The 15,423-nt window shown below is 45.2% G+C and overlaps 1 protein-coding gene across 1 annotated transcript in view; it reads right to left on the reverse strand.

Annotated features, from left to right (window-relative positions):
* LOC135033049 (protein kinase C delta type-like) overlaps positions 1-15,178 on the reverse strand; it is a 32,283-nt gene extending 17,105 nt beyond the window's left edge. Inside the window, exons 1-6 of the mRNA XM_063954146.1 lie at positions 14,599-15,178; positions 10,879-10,979; positions 8,052-8,222; positions 6,690-6,781; positions 5,744-5,806; positions 3,386-3,524 (exon numbers count right to left, since the gene is read on the reverse strand). Coding sequence (XP_063810216.1) covers positions 3,386-3,524; positions 5,744-5,806; positions 6,690-6,781; positions 8,052-8,222; positions 10,879-10,979; positions 14,599-15,118 — 1,086 coding nt within the window. The 5' untranslated portion in view covers positions 15,119-15,178. The remainder of the gene's footprint in view (positions 1-3,385; positions 3,525-5,743; positions 5,807-6,689; positions 6,782-8,051; positions 8,223-10,878; positions 10,980-14,598) is intronic.
* Positions 15,179-15,423: the final 245 nt, after the last annotated feature.

Raw genomic sequence — 15,423 nt, forward strand, 5'->3', positions numbered from 1 at the left:
TTGAACGCCGGATCCTGAAGGAAAAGGGCATTCCGGAGGAAGTCATTCCTACGCTAATTAAAGCCAGGAAAGATGTAACTGCAAAGCATTATCACCGCATATGGCGGAAATATGTTGCTTGGTGCGAGGCCGGAAAGGCCCCAACAGAGGAATTTCAACTGGGTCGATTTCTGCATTTCCTGCAAGCAGGAGTGAATATGGGCCTAAAACTAGGCTCCATTAAAGTACAGATCTCGGCTCTGTCGATTTTCTTTCAAAAAGAACTAGCTTCAGTACCTGAAGTTCAGACATTTGTGAAAGGAGTGCTGCATATTCAGCCCCCGTTTGTGCCTCCTGTGGCACCTTGGGATCTCAACGTGGTGTTGAGTTTCTTAAAATCACATTGGTTTGAGCCACTAAAAACCGTGGATCTGAAATATCTCACGTGGAAAGTGGTCATGTTATTGGCCTTGGCTTCAGCCAGGCGAGTGTCAGAATTGGCGGCTTTATCATGTAAAAGCCCTTATCTGATTTTCCATATGGATAGGGCAGAATTAAGGACTCGTCCCCAGTTTCTCCCTAAGGTGGTGTCAGCGTTTCACCTGAACCAGCCTATTGTGGTGCCTGCGGCTACTAGGGATTTGGAGGACTCCAAGTTGCTAGACGTTGTCAGGGCCCTGAAAATATATGTTTCCAGGAGGCTGGAGTCAGAAAATCTGACTTGCTGTTTATCCTGTATGCACCCAACAAGCTGGGTGCTCCTGCTTCTAAGCAGACTATTGCTCGCTGGATTTGTAGTACAATTCAGCTTGCACATTCTGTGGCAGGCCTGCCACAGCCAAAATCTGTAAATGCCCATTCCACAAGGAAGGTGGGCTCATCTTGGGCGGCTGCCCGAGGGGTCTCGGCTTTACAACTTTGCCGAGCTGCTACTTGGTCAGGGGCAAACACGTTTGCAAAATTTTACAAATTTGATACCCTGGCTGAGGAGGACCTGGAGTTCTCTCATTCGGTGCTGCAGAGTCACCCGCACTCTCCCGCCCGTTTGGGAGCTTTGGTATAATCCCCATGGTCCTTACGGAGTTCCCAGCATCCACTAGGACGTCAGAGAAAATAAGAATTTACTCACCGGTAATTCTATTTCTCGTAGTCCGTAGTGGATGCTGGGCGCCCATCCCAAGTGCGGATTGTCTGCAATACTTGTAAATAGTTATTGTTAACTAAAGGGTTATTGTTGAGCCATCTGTTGAGAGGCTCTGTTGTTTTCATGCTGTAAAACTGGATATAGTATCACGAGTTGTACGGTGTGATGGGTGTGGCTGGTATGAGTCTTACCCGGGATTCAAAATCCTTCCTTATTATGTCAGCTCGTCCGGGCACAGTGTCCTAACTGAGGCTTGGAGGAGGGTCATAGTGGGAGGAGCCAGTGCACACCAGGTAGTCATAAATCTTTCTAGAGTGCCCAGCCTCCTTCGGAGCCCGCTATTCCCCATGGTCCTTACGGAGTTCCCAGCATCCACTACGGACTACGAGAAATAGAATTACCGGTGAGTAAATTCTTATTTTTCTGAGCTTGATAAATAGCACAACCGTAAAATTCCCGCACATTGTAGGGGGACTGCAGTGTGCGCTATTACCTATAGGAATGCTGGAGATATCACAGAGACTTAATAGCCTTTTTACTTACATTTGTGGCATTTAGCCCTGTTTCCGCGTGACTACGGGGACTAAAGGGTCTGACCAATAAGCCCTCAAATGTTATAACATCATTTCCTGGTCTCTTGAAAACCAAAAAGTTTTAGGATATCTAACACTCTCTGCCTCTCTTTCTCTATGTCTATCTATAGATTAAAAAATAAAGAAATAGACAGCAACCATTGGCATATTCATACCCTGCACCCATGTTTATCATGCACTCTCTGATGTCCAGCATCGTTGCTGCATCGCAGCACAAATCCCCACTGCATCATTTTTCCTGAGATATGCGCATGTGCAGTAGAAAAGTCTCTGGGAACAGGGCACGGGCAATATGTTCCCAGAGATCCACATTGCCAGAGGCTACTGTACCGTAATACCACAGAGTCTGCACATGGGATCCCTCCTCTCTTACACCTCCCCTGACTGCAGCATCATTTTGTGCTTTATTATTGTATATAATAGCAAGCTAAATAGCTGAGATATGCTGCACTACAACGTGGTCTTCTACTTGTGCTTAGGTCACCCTGAGGAAGATATAATTATCTGTACAAGCGTACTTGCTATTTAGGATAAATATATTATTGGCTAAATGTAATAGCCTCTGAGTTGCTGGACTATGGGGGTAATTCAGAGTTGACAGCAGCAAATCTGTTTGCAGTTGGGCAAAACCATGTGCACTGCAGGGGGGGGCAGATATAACATGTGCAGAGAGAGTTAGATTTGGGTGTGGTATATTCAATCTGAAATCCAAATTGCAGTGTAAAAATAAAGCAGCCAGTATTTACCTTGCACAGAAACAAAATAACCCACCCAAATCTATCTCTCTCTGCAAATGTTATATCTGGTCCCCCTGCAGTGCACATGGTTTTGCCCAACTGCTAAAAAATTTGCTGCAGCGATCAACTCTGAATTACCCCCCTTGTGCGATTCTGCCCTTTTTTTTAATGCATCAATCATTTACATGGTAAAACCAAACTTGTTTTGCCTTTAAAATGATTGTTGGTTTCAAAATTGGGCAGACTCGCACACAGGGCCTTATTTAGGTTTGTTAGCAAACCAAAAAGCACACTGGGGGTAATTCCAAGTTGATCGCAGCAGGAAATTTTTTAGCAGTTGGGCAAAACCATGTGCACTGCAGGGGGAGCAGATATAACATGTGCAGAGAGAGTTAGATTTGGGTGGGTTATTTTGTTTCTGTGCAGTGTAAATACTGGCTGCTTTATTTTTACAATACAATTTAGATTGCAGATTGAACTCACCACACCCAAATCTAACTCTCTCTGCACATGTTATATCTGCCTCCCCTGCAGTGCACATGGTTTTGCCCAACTGCTAAAAAATTTCCTGCTGCGATCAACTTGGAATTACCCCCACTAATGGGCAAACCCATGCTGCACTGCACGTGGGGCAGATGTAACATGTGCAGAGAGAGTTAGATTTGGGTGGGGTGTGTTCAAACTGAAATCGAGATTGCAGTGTAACAATAAAGCAGCCAGTATTTACCCTGCACAGAAACAATATAACCCACCCAAATCTAACTCTCTCTGCACATGTTACATCTGCCCCACCTGCAGTGCAACATGGTTTTGCCTATTAGTGTGTTTTTTTTTATTTGCTAACAAATCTGAATAACCCCCTCAGTCAACTCGGGAGGCTATTACATTTAGTCCTATATATGAGAAAGCCACTAATATCCTTTATAACTCACCTCGGGGTCAATATAGCCTGTTGTTCCTGCATATTCAGTGGCGACGTCTCCTTCATGCATGTTGTTTAATGCAAGGCCCAAATCTGCAATCTTAACATGGCCGTCTCCATCGATGAGAATATTCTCTGGTTTGATGTCTCTGTAAAAAGGAAGATTCTCTGAGTAAAACAAGCTGCTGAGATGGACCAGCACATGACATAACTTACAATTACATCTTTCAATATGTAATTAAACACTTCAAAGGGTTTTCCCATAATCAATTTCACACAATCCAATAACAATACGTTAGTAAAACAGTACATTTATGGTGGTCTATCCTCTGGTGTCCCACCAAAGATGGAGACTTCTGACACTGTGCCTGTACGGCAATGAATCAGAGAGTATGTGAAGGATGCAGTGTCAGACTGGCCGGGCAGGGAAGTTTCAGGTGGGTGTCGATGTCTATAATCTATTGAAGTCATTTGTTTTAAGTAAGACCCCAGTTCTGGAGCAAAAGTGGGATCTGTGGCTGTGAGATAGCCGGGACATAGTCACCATGATTTAGTAACATTGTATAATTTGACTGGAATCTGACATTAGAGGAGGGAATGTGCCCCTCAGCCGTGGGGTAGTTGTGCCAGCTACCATGGATTTCACCTGTACCCCTGTGGGCCAGTCTGTCCCTGGCCAGCGCTGATAGGTAAGTGGCATGAGCAGGAGGGTGCAGGGTGCAGTGGTATGGTGACCCCCTAATAAAATCAGCTAACATCACTGAAATGTGTATAGAAAGAGAGAGAATATGCAAAAAAAACCAGAAGACAGCATCTAGAACAACTGCAATAACACTACCAACGTTTCAATAGGATTCATTACTATAGTTAATTATATTTGTGAACCTGAGGAAAAGGCGTTAAACCTTGAAACATCAGTTTGGTGAATACACTGTTCATACTAATTATTGTCCCTGAGTGCTGTTCTTTTTGAAGTACTGTATATATATAAGCACTAAACAGCACCGGGCCACACTGATACACTGATGTAATACCACCAGGGGAGAAATGGCACATTATGTACACACTCCCTATTTGTTATTTTATGCAGTTGCAGAAGAGAATAATACAAGAAAAACAACAGCACTGTGGAAAAAGTTACACTAGGCCAGTGGTTCCCAAACTTTTTTTGAAGCATGGCGCCCTAGAGCATCCGGGTTTTTTTTCACGACACCCCTAGGCCAAAAGTTTAGAAAGAAATATTAAATGAAGTAAATTTTGTTTATATGTCATCCTCAGGTTCTGTTATGTGGTGAGGGACAAGATCTACTTCGGTTTGTCCACATATCATATGATTTGAAGCCACCAGCGCTGGTTTTGTCTATTACATTGACCATAAATAATTTGAATTGGTCCTGAAACACCAATCCAAGGCACCCATGCAAGTGTACTGAGGCACCCCAGGGTGCCATGGCATGCAGTTTGAGAACCATTTCACTAGGCACATAGGTTTATTGGAAACAAATGTAAAATTTAAGAGGAATAAATACAGGTTATGGAGCTGAAACAAAGCTGAATATGCAGTATGCAAATGAAGTTGCAAAAGTCTATGCATTCCTATCGCATCTACACCTAGACTGAAAAAGGGCAAGTGGGCTGTAGCTGGCGACTCTCATATATACCTCCCAACTATCCTGATTTTCATGGGACAGTCCCACCCGTGGGCTGCAGTGTACCATGGTGGGAGGGGCAGTTGGTAGGCTCCTGTCCCTCATTAAGCTGATGTTCCACAGCAGTGAATAGATGCTGTGCACATGTGCTCGCAGAGCACTGGGTATGCCCCCATAGTGATGGAAAAGGGCTTGTGGCTCGTGATCGTGGGCATTTCCACAAAGCCACACTCCTTTATCACGAGGCCACTGCCACTTTTCATGGGCGTGTGCCTTTGGCGAGCAGCAGTGTCCCTACTTGAACATTGACGATGTTGGGAGGTATGTCTCATATAGACCAAGCTCAGTGAGGGTGTATCACTGCGGCTATTCTAGGTGTAAGAGTAAATATGGCTGTGACCAGGCGTATCTATTACTCCTGGTATAGGGTAGGTACAAGTGTGCACTGATAGCAGTGACTAGAAGTAAACCAATCATACATATAGGAGGCGGGCGCACAGCAAGACGCCTACAGCTCTGCATATGGGGAATATACACGTCTTCCATGCATGCAGCTCAGGGTGATTTCCATACAACCCAGCATCAGGCCCTATCTGTGTATGGTCAGTCTCCTGCACTCATCATTGTAAATAAGACACAAGTGTACAAAGATATATAATAACGTCAGAACTGAGACAGGAAATAATGATCTACTACAATGAGAAGACAGATGTACTTACCGATGGATGTAGCCCTTGGAATGCAGATGTTCCAGTCCACACACAATCTCCGCTGCATAGAAACTGGCAGAGAAAGAAAGGAAACCGCTGTAACCATAGGTAACAGGCTCAGAAAGAGGCTACACACAGAATTACACCTGTACCATGTGACACTGGGATGTACAACTCACTACATAAATACATAACACACTGATAACACCTCTCTCCTACTGCTCAGGACGGTATAGCACACTGGGGGCCATTTATCATAGATCGTATATTCAATGTGATCTGAGCGGGATCTTACCTCCCAGGATCACATTGCAATATGCGATCACAACGAGCTGATGTATCAATCAGCACCTGCAGGGACAAGGGCTCTGAAAGGATCTCATCCCTGCCATGTTCTGTGATGGCTGCCGGGGCTCCTGCGCATGCGCGGTCAGCTAAGATCGCACAGCGGTCAGCTAAGATCACACAGCGGCCACTTTCGGGGAGATACCTGCTGCGATCCCTCCTTCTTACATTGCTGGGATACATAATATTTATGGCTAGCCCCAGACAATGAGTGTTTTCACGGACACAGCCGCAAATATTGTTTGATACATGGGCCCCTGTCTTATGGGATATCCCACATTCAGATGTCACCTGGCTGTGTCTGACAATAGAAGGCAGAATAGGCCTTTGTACCAGTCAGTGCAGAGATGTAATGCTGACATGAGGATATTAGGGCACACACCAATACCAGTGGAGGCTTTCATGCATGACCATGACACAAATGTGATGTGTATGGGCCACCATATGAATGTCATTCAGCCAATGCTGATCCAGAATCCATCATTACGTGTCTGACTCTTACATATTACATATATTATACTAATACAATGACTCCATCCTCCAATCCCTGTAACCCTGAATGTATTCTGTGGCCAGACACTCATCCACTCAGTCTCCTTTCAGCTCTTACGTTGCCGTGTTTAGGTCCAAGGCACCAGTTCTTTCCAATAGGTCATAAAGGTCTCCTCCATTGGCATACTCCATTCCCAGGAAGAGGAGCTCCTGTAAGAAGACATATTATGATACATTAATGTTCCTAATCATTGGCATCTACAGGCAGCACATAACACACTGTGATTCCCAGTTTTCAATTGCAAAAGCCGCCTCCATAGATTTCTGTGGCAATTGCTTCAATGCCAAATTTACCAAGTCCCAGAATGTAAAGCATGACATCGTTTGGCCCCGGTAACTAACACCATCTTGGCCCCAGTAGGTAACACCATCTTGGCCCCAGTAGGTAACACCATCTTGGCCCCGGTAGGTAACACCATCTTGGCCCCGGTAGGTAACACCATCTTGGCCCCAGTAGGTAAGCCGTTGTAGCCTATGGGCTATATTCCACAAAAGGTACTAGGAGAGGGATCTATAGGATCCCTCCCTGACACTCCCCACTCACACATGTGCAGTCAGCAGACCGCACATACAGAGCAGCGTGTCCGTCCCTACAACATGAAAGTAAAGAGATCGTATTAGTGATCTCTATACTATTACACATCACTAGAACAGGCATCTATCAGAGCCCCTATAGCTGCAAGTGATTTTTAATACATGCCGCCAGTCTTCAATTTCTTGCGGCGATAAATTAAAATTATAGGGTATAATTAATAAATGGGCTAATGAGTAAATTATGTGATGAGATGGATAGAGACAGAATATCTGAATTTCCTGTGGGTTGTGCATTGTCTGCATCAAATCCAATCGCAAAATACAGGGTGAGATTTTTTTAGTCATGTTAATCAAATTTGCTGAATTACAGATGCAGTGTGTAATAGAGTAGAGTTATGATACTATAATAAAAGTACTACATAAAATTGTTTTCTACATAAAAGTCATCTTCGTATTATTATTATTATTATAGATGGAAAGATGCCCAGAAATAGCATCTGCTCCAGTACGTGAGGATTCCCAGGAAGAAAAAAAGTCCCAGGTTGCAGCGGCTGCATGTGATCTCACGTAGCCGATGCGAGCTTCCCCCGTAACGGCCTGGACACACCTGCATTGTCCGGACCGCGCCCAGCCAACGGCGTTCTAATGCCATTGGCACGCCCCTCCCGCCCTGTGACCGTCTCTGCCTGTCAATCGGGCAGAGGTGATCGCAGCCCAGAGATGCTTTTAGCATCTCACTGGGCTCCCGGGGTGCGGATACGCTGTGCGCCCCCTGCGTGTGCGCACTCCACAATGAAATTAAGACTACGATGGCTGCCGCTGCAGCGATCCAGTCTGAATTCCCCACCAAGACCAAGAGGGTTAGTAGAAATATACATGAACTTACCTCAGTCTGGAAGGCAAAAAGCCCTCGGACGACAAAGGGCGTCCTGACAGCCTGCAGTGCCTCTCTCTCCACCAGCACAGATCTTATCATATTTTCTTCCACCACAACTCTTTTCTTAATGACCTTCACTGCAAGCTGCCTTCTGGTGACAGTGTCAGATGCCAGTAACACCTGTACGGTACAGAGAGACGTTACAGAAGCAGGAGGAAAGAGGTATGGGTCATACAGTAACTAATGAGAACATTCTGTGTCAGGAGATAAGAGAATGGAAGCACAAATGCCTGGAATGAATAAAGTAAGATATGTTAAGGGCCCCATACACTAGAACGATAATGCCTGATTTCAGCCAATTTCGGGCATTCGGGCCGATATACCGGGTGAAATCGGGCATTTTGGAGGTGTTTCTGATCTGATGCAATGCGCATTCCCGTGAGGGTCGGATTGGCTCCCCTAGATCGCTAGTGCTGCACTCGTGATATGCCGGTTCCCGCAGGCATGGCTTGGATCGCATACGATATATCGCATGCAAAATGTACCAAATAATTTGGAATCATATGGGACCACTCCCGGGAGAGTTCAAGGGAAATCTCCTCCAACTTCAGCCTCAGACATATCATTCTAATGTATGGGGCCCTTGAGTCTTGATTACATTGCATTGTCCATGTTGTGGAGTAATTGGGGAGGTCTGGTCACTGCTGTTCTGTGTAGTAGAGGTGAATGGGCGCTGCACACACCTGGCACTGGTGCTGAGGATAGTGACAGGTCATTATGAAGGAGACCAGATGGGGATAAAGGGCAGCCTTGTGCTTTCCATGCACCCATCCATGATACAGACATACCCTATATATGACATAATGCCCCTGTCCTGTTCCAGTCCCCTCCAGTGTTGAGTTGTATGCTATAGTGTGGCATTTGGTAAACACGGTAACCAGACAGTGGGCCTAATTCAGACCTGATCGCTCACTAGGGGCTTTTTGCACTGCTGCGAGCAGATAGTCGCCGCCTATGGGGGAGTGTATTTTCACTTTGCAAGTGTGCGATCACATGTGCAGCCGGGCGGTACAAAAAAGTTTTGTGCAGTGTCTGAGTAGCCCAGAACTTACTCAGCCGCTGCGATCACTTCAGCCTGTCCGGGGCTGGAATTGACGTCAGACACCCGCCCTGCACACGCTTGGACACGCCTGCATTTTCCAACCACTCCCAGAAAACGGTCAGTTGCCACCCACAAACGCCCTCTTCCTGTCAATCTACTTGCGATCGGCTGTGCGAATGGATTCTTTGTACAATCCATCGCTGGGCAACGATCCGCTTTGTACTTATACGATGCGTCTGCGCATTGTGTTGTATATGCATGCACAGTTCTGACCTGATCGCAGCGCAGCGGAAAAACCTAGGGGTAAATTTACTAAGATGGGAGTTCTATTTAAGATGGAATGTTGCTCATAGCAACCAATCAGATTCCAGGAATTATCTTCTAGAAGGTGCTAAATAAATGAGAAGTAGAATTTGATTGGTTGCTATGGGCAACATCCCATCTTAAATAGAACTCCCATCATAGTAAATTTACCCCCTAGTGTGCGATCAGGTCTGAATGTCCCCCAATGCCATATGTTTGGAGCTGGGACAGTATGTGGGTAACTAGGAGCTGTATATGATGCCCACTTTCTTATTATGTGCACAGGAATATTGTTACCACAGCATGCACATACAGGATTTATTTTTCTGCTATAGTAAAAAGTATTATTTTTCTCCAGAGTATTCAATTAAATGTAAATGTGCCAACTGTATTGTGCAGTGACTATCAAGGTGCTGCCCGCTTCCCTTACCCAGTAGCTGTCTCTGTAACTAGGCAGTGTGGCTGCTTATACAGAACTGACAGGCATGTGGGAGACACCAATGTCACTTCAGTGTCCAACCTACTACCCCATCATTAATATAAACATTTAACATTTTCCACATTGCATTATCCTATAATATTGTGTGACTGAACGTATATCCTACAGGTATATCAGCAGAGATATCAGTACAGACCCCCCAAATCTGCTCAAATCCTCCCTGCAGAAAATACCCCCCCCCCCCCCACTCACACACACCACCTTTTCCATAGGCAGCAGTTGATTTACAGACAGACACAATACTGACGGTCATAATTCCGACAGCCATTGAACGACAGTCAAAATACCAACATGGTCAAAATACCGACATTCATTATGCCGACATGTTCAAAATGCTGACATAGTCAGAATACCGACATTTGCAATGCCGACATGTCAAAATGCTGACATGCTTTTTTAAGGACTTTTTGCCCCAAAACAGACTTATTCATACTCTACCATCCCAGTGGACCTGGAGGGGGAATATAATAGTGTGCCGAGCACAGAACACTTAGATGGTGTCTATGTCGACCTATGTCGACATGGACACAAACCCCCCCAGAAAAACTAATGTCTGTATTGTGGCATGTCGGTATTTCAAATGTCGATATTCTGACTATGTTGGCATGTTCATCATGTCGGCATAATGGATGTCGGTATTTTGACTGTGTCGGTATTTGACTGTCAGTCAATGGCTGTCGGGATTATGACCGTCAGTATTGTGTCCGTCGGTAAATCACACTAAACCCCTTTTTTACATGTAACACTATTCACATCAGGAGAGATAGGCTGCATTTACACACAGACACAAATGGGATTTGGACACAGACCTATATAAATGACTATTGTTTAACCAATGTCACTATGGCGGGCTTGTTATTATATATAGCTGTGTGTATATACAGTTATCATAATGGTGACATGAGAAATCAGGCAGAAAACACAAATCTTACTCTTCCGTAGCTGCCCCGGCCGAGCTCTTGGTGGTAAATGAACCGCCCGATGGATAATGGGGTTCTGCAGCCGGGGCCGGCTGAGGAGACTCCGCTGCCTCCTATTGGGGTAATAAAGGAATAGGTTATACATTTACTCTTTATATAAATGATTAGTCAGACAGTGGATATTATACAAATCAGTATTCAGCTGCTGCATCGGGGCCTATGGGATCTTGTATTTTAAGGCCCATAGTAAAGGATATTTAAACCAAATCCAAGTTATTTTTGTTTTCTAAAAGTGCCACACATATAATTTCCACACATTTACATGTGTTATTAGTTCTTTTATTTTATTAAATACAATTTGTATTTTAGTTTTAGTGCAGCTACAGACACCTTTACATCATTAACAACAAAACTCCCCAATTCAGTCACTTACAGCAACATATTGTCACTGTGATGTGTAACACGGTATCCGTTTGGATGGTCGACAGTCATTAGGTCGACTGCCATTAGGTCGACCACTATTGTTCGACATGAACACATGATTGACACATGAAATTGGTCGACACATGATAGGTCAACACATGAAAAGGTCGGCATGGCTTTTTAAAAAAAAATAGATTTTTAAATTTTCCATACTTTACCATCCACGTGGACTACGGTTGGGAATAGTAACCTGTGCCGAATGCAGAGGCAGTGGAGCAAGGCACCTTGCCCGCAGCCATGCAAGGGGATGCGGTACACTAATTGGGGTTCCTGGTCATGTTACGGAAAAAATGACACCAAAAACAGTTCAAAAATCCATGTCGACCTTTTCATGTGTTGACCTGTCATGCGTCGACCATTTACATGTGTCGACCATTTGTCCATGTTGACCAATAGTGGTCGACCTAAGGACTGTTGACCTTAACATGGTCGACCATTCATACCGGAACCGTGTAACACGCTCCCAATTCCTGACAACTATTAGGGTGTAGTATACATACAGGCAGAGCCGGATTAAGGGGGGGGGGGCTCCGGGGGTAAGTACCCCGGGCCCCCCCAATTTGATAGGGCCCCCCACCGCCAGCCACAGATCGGATCTCTGTTACAGATCCGATCCGCAGCGCTGAGCTCCCCACAGCTGCTGGCGTCACAGAGCTCTGCTGGGCTGCCGAGAGACAGCTCAGCTGTCCAATGGTACGTTCAGATCGCTCTCAGGCTCAGCGGGCATCATCCACACAGCCCTGATGATGCCCGACATGATTGGCTAGGTCGATTGCATTGGCCACGCCCCCTCCGCCCGCGGACCCCGGAAGCAGCATCTGACACAGCGGGAAACAGGCACCCGCTCCCTACGGAACCCTTCGTTCTGCCAGCTCCTGCGTCCTCCGCTCCACCTGCAAGCAGCCTCAGACTGGGGCTATCCTTACCTGTGACTCTTCTGGCATAGCGTCAGACTGTCCTCCCTCCCACCTGACTGCGGACTTTCTCTTCCCGCCTCTGCCGCTGGGACTGGGAAAACAGATGCGGAGCGCCCACTGAGAGACCTGTGTCATTGTAAGTACTTACCTGACCCTGGGGGGAAGGGGGGGTTGGTGGGTGGGTGACAGGGGAAACCTCAGTCTCAATGCTGGTGCTGCCTCCCTTTTCATATGATCCTGGGACTTGTGGCACCACAAACCTGGAACTTGCTGTCACTTGTACCCCATGTACTTGCTCTCACTTGTACCCCATGCACCTCACTTTATCAGCCTGGCCTGGACATTCTGTCCCTGACCCCAAGTATCTCCAAGTTCTCATAATAGCACCCCAGTGGCACCTTTGGAGTACCCCCAGGACATGGGGTCTGCACTTTATTTCTACAACATTCTTCCCTTGTCAAAGCTCTGAAATGCTATCTTCAAAAGAAATGTCTCCTGAGTTCCACAGTTTATTTCCTAGGATTGTGTGTGTGCGTGTATGTGCGTATATATATATATATATATATATATATATAATATATATACACACACACAGTGTGTGTGCATATAAAGTTGTAAAAAAACTGTCACTGAATTCCCCACTGTTAGTAATATTATGTTTTTCATTTTAGACCTGAGGGCCCCCCTGCCTTAAGTACCCCAGCCCCCCCGAAGTCTTAATCCAGCTCTGCATACAGGGCTCTATGGTGTTTATAACACAGAGCTCAGTCACTCAGCACAGTCTCTTACTATTATTCACTGATTATTTTTTTTTGGTGTAGACATATATTAATTATTACAGGTGACTATTATATCCTCTGCAGTTATATATCCTGTCTGGTTTTTTCATTCAATGTATAACAGGAAAAGCCTGCTTCATCTACCTGAGAGATACAAGTTATATTTCACTATATACTATAAATCATGGGTCTTCAACCTGCGGCCCTCCAGCTGCTGTGGAACTACACATCCCAGCATGCCCTGCCTCAGTTTTAGCATACCTTAATAGCAAAACTGTGGCATGCTGGGATGTGTAGTTTCACAGCAGCTGGAGGGCCACAGGTTGAAGACCCATGCTATAAATGATTCTTTTAGGACTTCAACTCAGTGATAAAATGATGATGAGCAATCAGTAGTGAGGTGCACGGGGACCTGCATGTTATACACACACACACACACACACACACACACACACACACACACACACACACACACACACACACACACACACACACACACACACACTATATATATATATATATATACACACACACGCAACTTGCTTTCTAACATTTTTTCACATTTTTAAAAAACAAATGCATATAACAGCCATTAGACTTAATTTAATGACACCAAACTAACAGACTTCTATAATGTTTTCCTATGTTAGTTTGGCTTTTTGCAGGGTACAGGCAGATTTCACGGTTTTCTCCTATACTTATCTCTGTTTTTGCCGGCTTGAATTATTGGGTGGATTCCGTTTTTGGGAGCGCACAGGGTGTGGTAAGTGGATTTTGGGGGCGATAGGTGTGATAACATTAGACACGATGGATACCCCCCCTAAGTAGTGCTTGGTATAACTTGGCCACAAGCAGGTTCCAGGTAACAGCTGGGGGGAGGGGGCGGGGCTAGGCAGAACAACCGACCAACTGTCATTTTCGTGCCCCAGGGAAGCAGCAGGGATCATTATCTGCGTTTAATATAAAAGGCAGATCACAGGTAATCCCAGGCAGAGCCTCTAGCAGCTAAGTAGCCAATAGTGTAACAGCCCCCATCACTGGTACACTGAGAAAGTACCGCAATAGAAGTAAATTTGTTATTTTAGATGTGATGAAATATGCCCTATATGAGAATTTGGCACTATTATGTAGCACATTTAATAGCTGACTGTAGTGGAGCTCACTCCAAGCTTACAGGCCTCTAATGCCCATTTATCTGGCAGATTGAATCCAAACAATGCACTTCAATCTCTCATATAATTTCTGGATGCCACAATACCACACTGTGGGTCTTATGTACTAAGCCTTGGGGAGTGTTACATGGAGAAAGATAAAAGTACCAGCCAATCAGATCCTAACTGCCATGTTACAGCCTGTTTTTGAAAAATGACAACCAGGAGCTGATTTGTTGGTACTTTATCCCCTTCAAAGCTTAGTACATCTGCCCCTCTATGTGAAAGAAACACTGAAATAAATTAACAATCAGTTACAGTTTGATCTATAGTTAGTAGCAGTGGGGCAAGTTCTCCATATTAAGAAAGAGTTTTCTGTGAAAACCATTAATGCCGCCTTACCTGGTTTGTCCAATGGAGGAGTGAAATCACTGCCCTTGACCTTCTCTTGGACCATGGCCACATCCAGATGTCTCCTTTTCTGCTTTCTATGCTCATCATCTTGGTGTTTCACCCTCTTCTGTTCTGTTCCTTCTTTTCTCTGACGTTTCCTCTTTTTCTTGCCAGTCACAGCCTCATGGGAAGATGGTTTCTCCCTTTTGTACAGATGACTCTCTGCAGTGAGACTCGGCCTGTTCCCTGCTCCAATCGGGGGGTTCTCATATTCTCCAAGCTCGTTGATTGTAATGAGCTGGAACTCGATGACATCTTCCCCGTTGGGATTTTGGGGACTGCTGGATGGTACAGCATCTCTGCTATTTGCTCCTCCAATCTTCCTGTCTCTGCTCTTCTCTCCACTCCTCTTCTCTTTGCACCTCTCCTGTGCGCTCCTCTTCACTCCACGCCTCTTCTTTATGCTTTTCTTCTCTTCTCGCATCGCTTTTTGGGGTTGGGGTCGCCACTTTCCTTTACTGTGCTCCATCGCTGGCTGCTCAGCTCGGTCAGTTCACACCAACTGTCATTCTGCCTCACAGAATACTGGGATGGCAGTGGCCATGAGACCAGCTGCATGCCCCCTGTACTGGCTGTCTTGTATTGCTGAGGCCCCCATATCATTTAATAGGAAGTTATCAGTAATGCTGGTTATTAAACTTTTTTCCAAACTTTTCACCAAAAGTTAAAACCATTTATATATAGTGTTATAGTGTAAGAAAGCTGAAAAACACAGAATTATTATATATTAAGCAGGGATGGTGTGGCGCTCATGGCTGTATAGGAAAAAGTAAA

The sequence above is a fragment of the Pseudophryne corroboree genome, chromosome 2 (genome assembly GCF_028390025.1).
Source record: "Pseudophryne corroboree isolate aPseCor3 chromosome 2, aPseCor3.hap2, whole genome shotgun sequence".
NCBI classification, from domain to species: Eukaryota; Metazoa; Chordata; class Amphibia; order Anura; family Myobatrachidae; genus Pseudophryne; species Pseudophryne corroboree.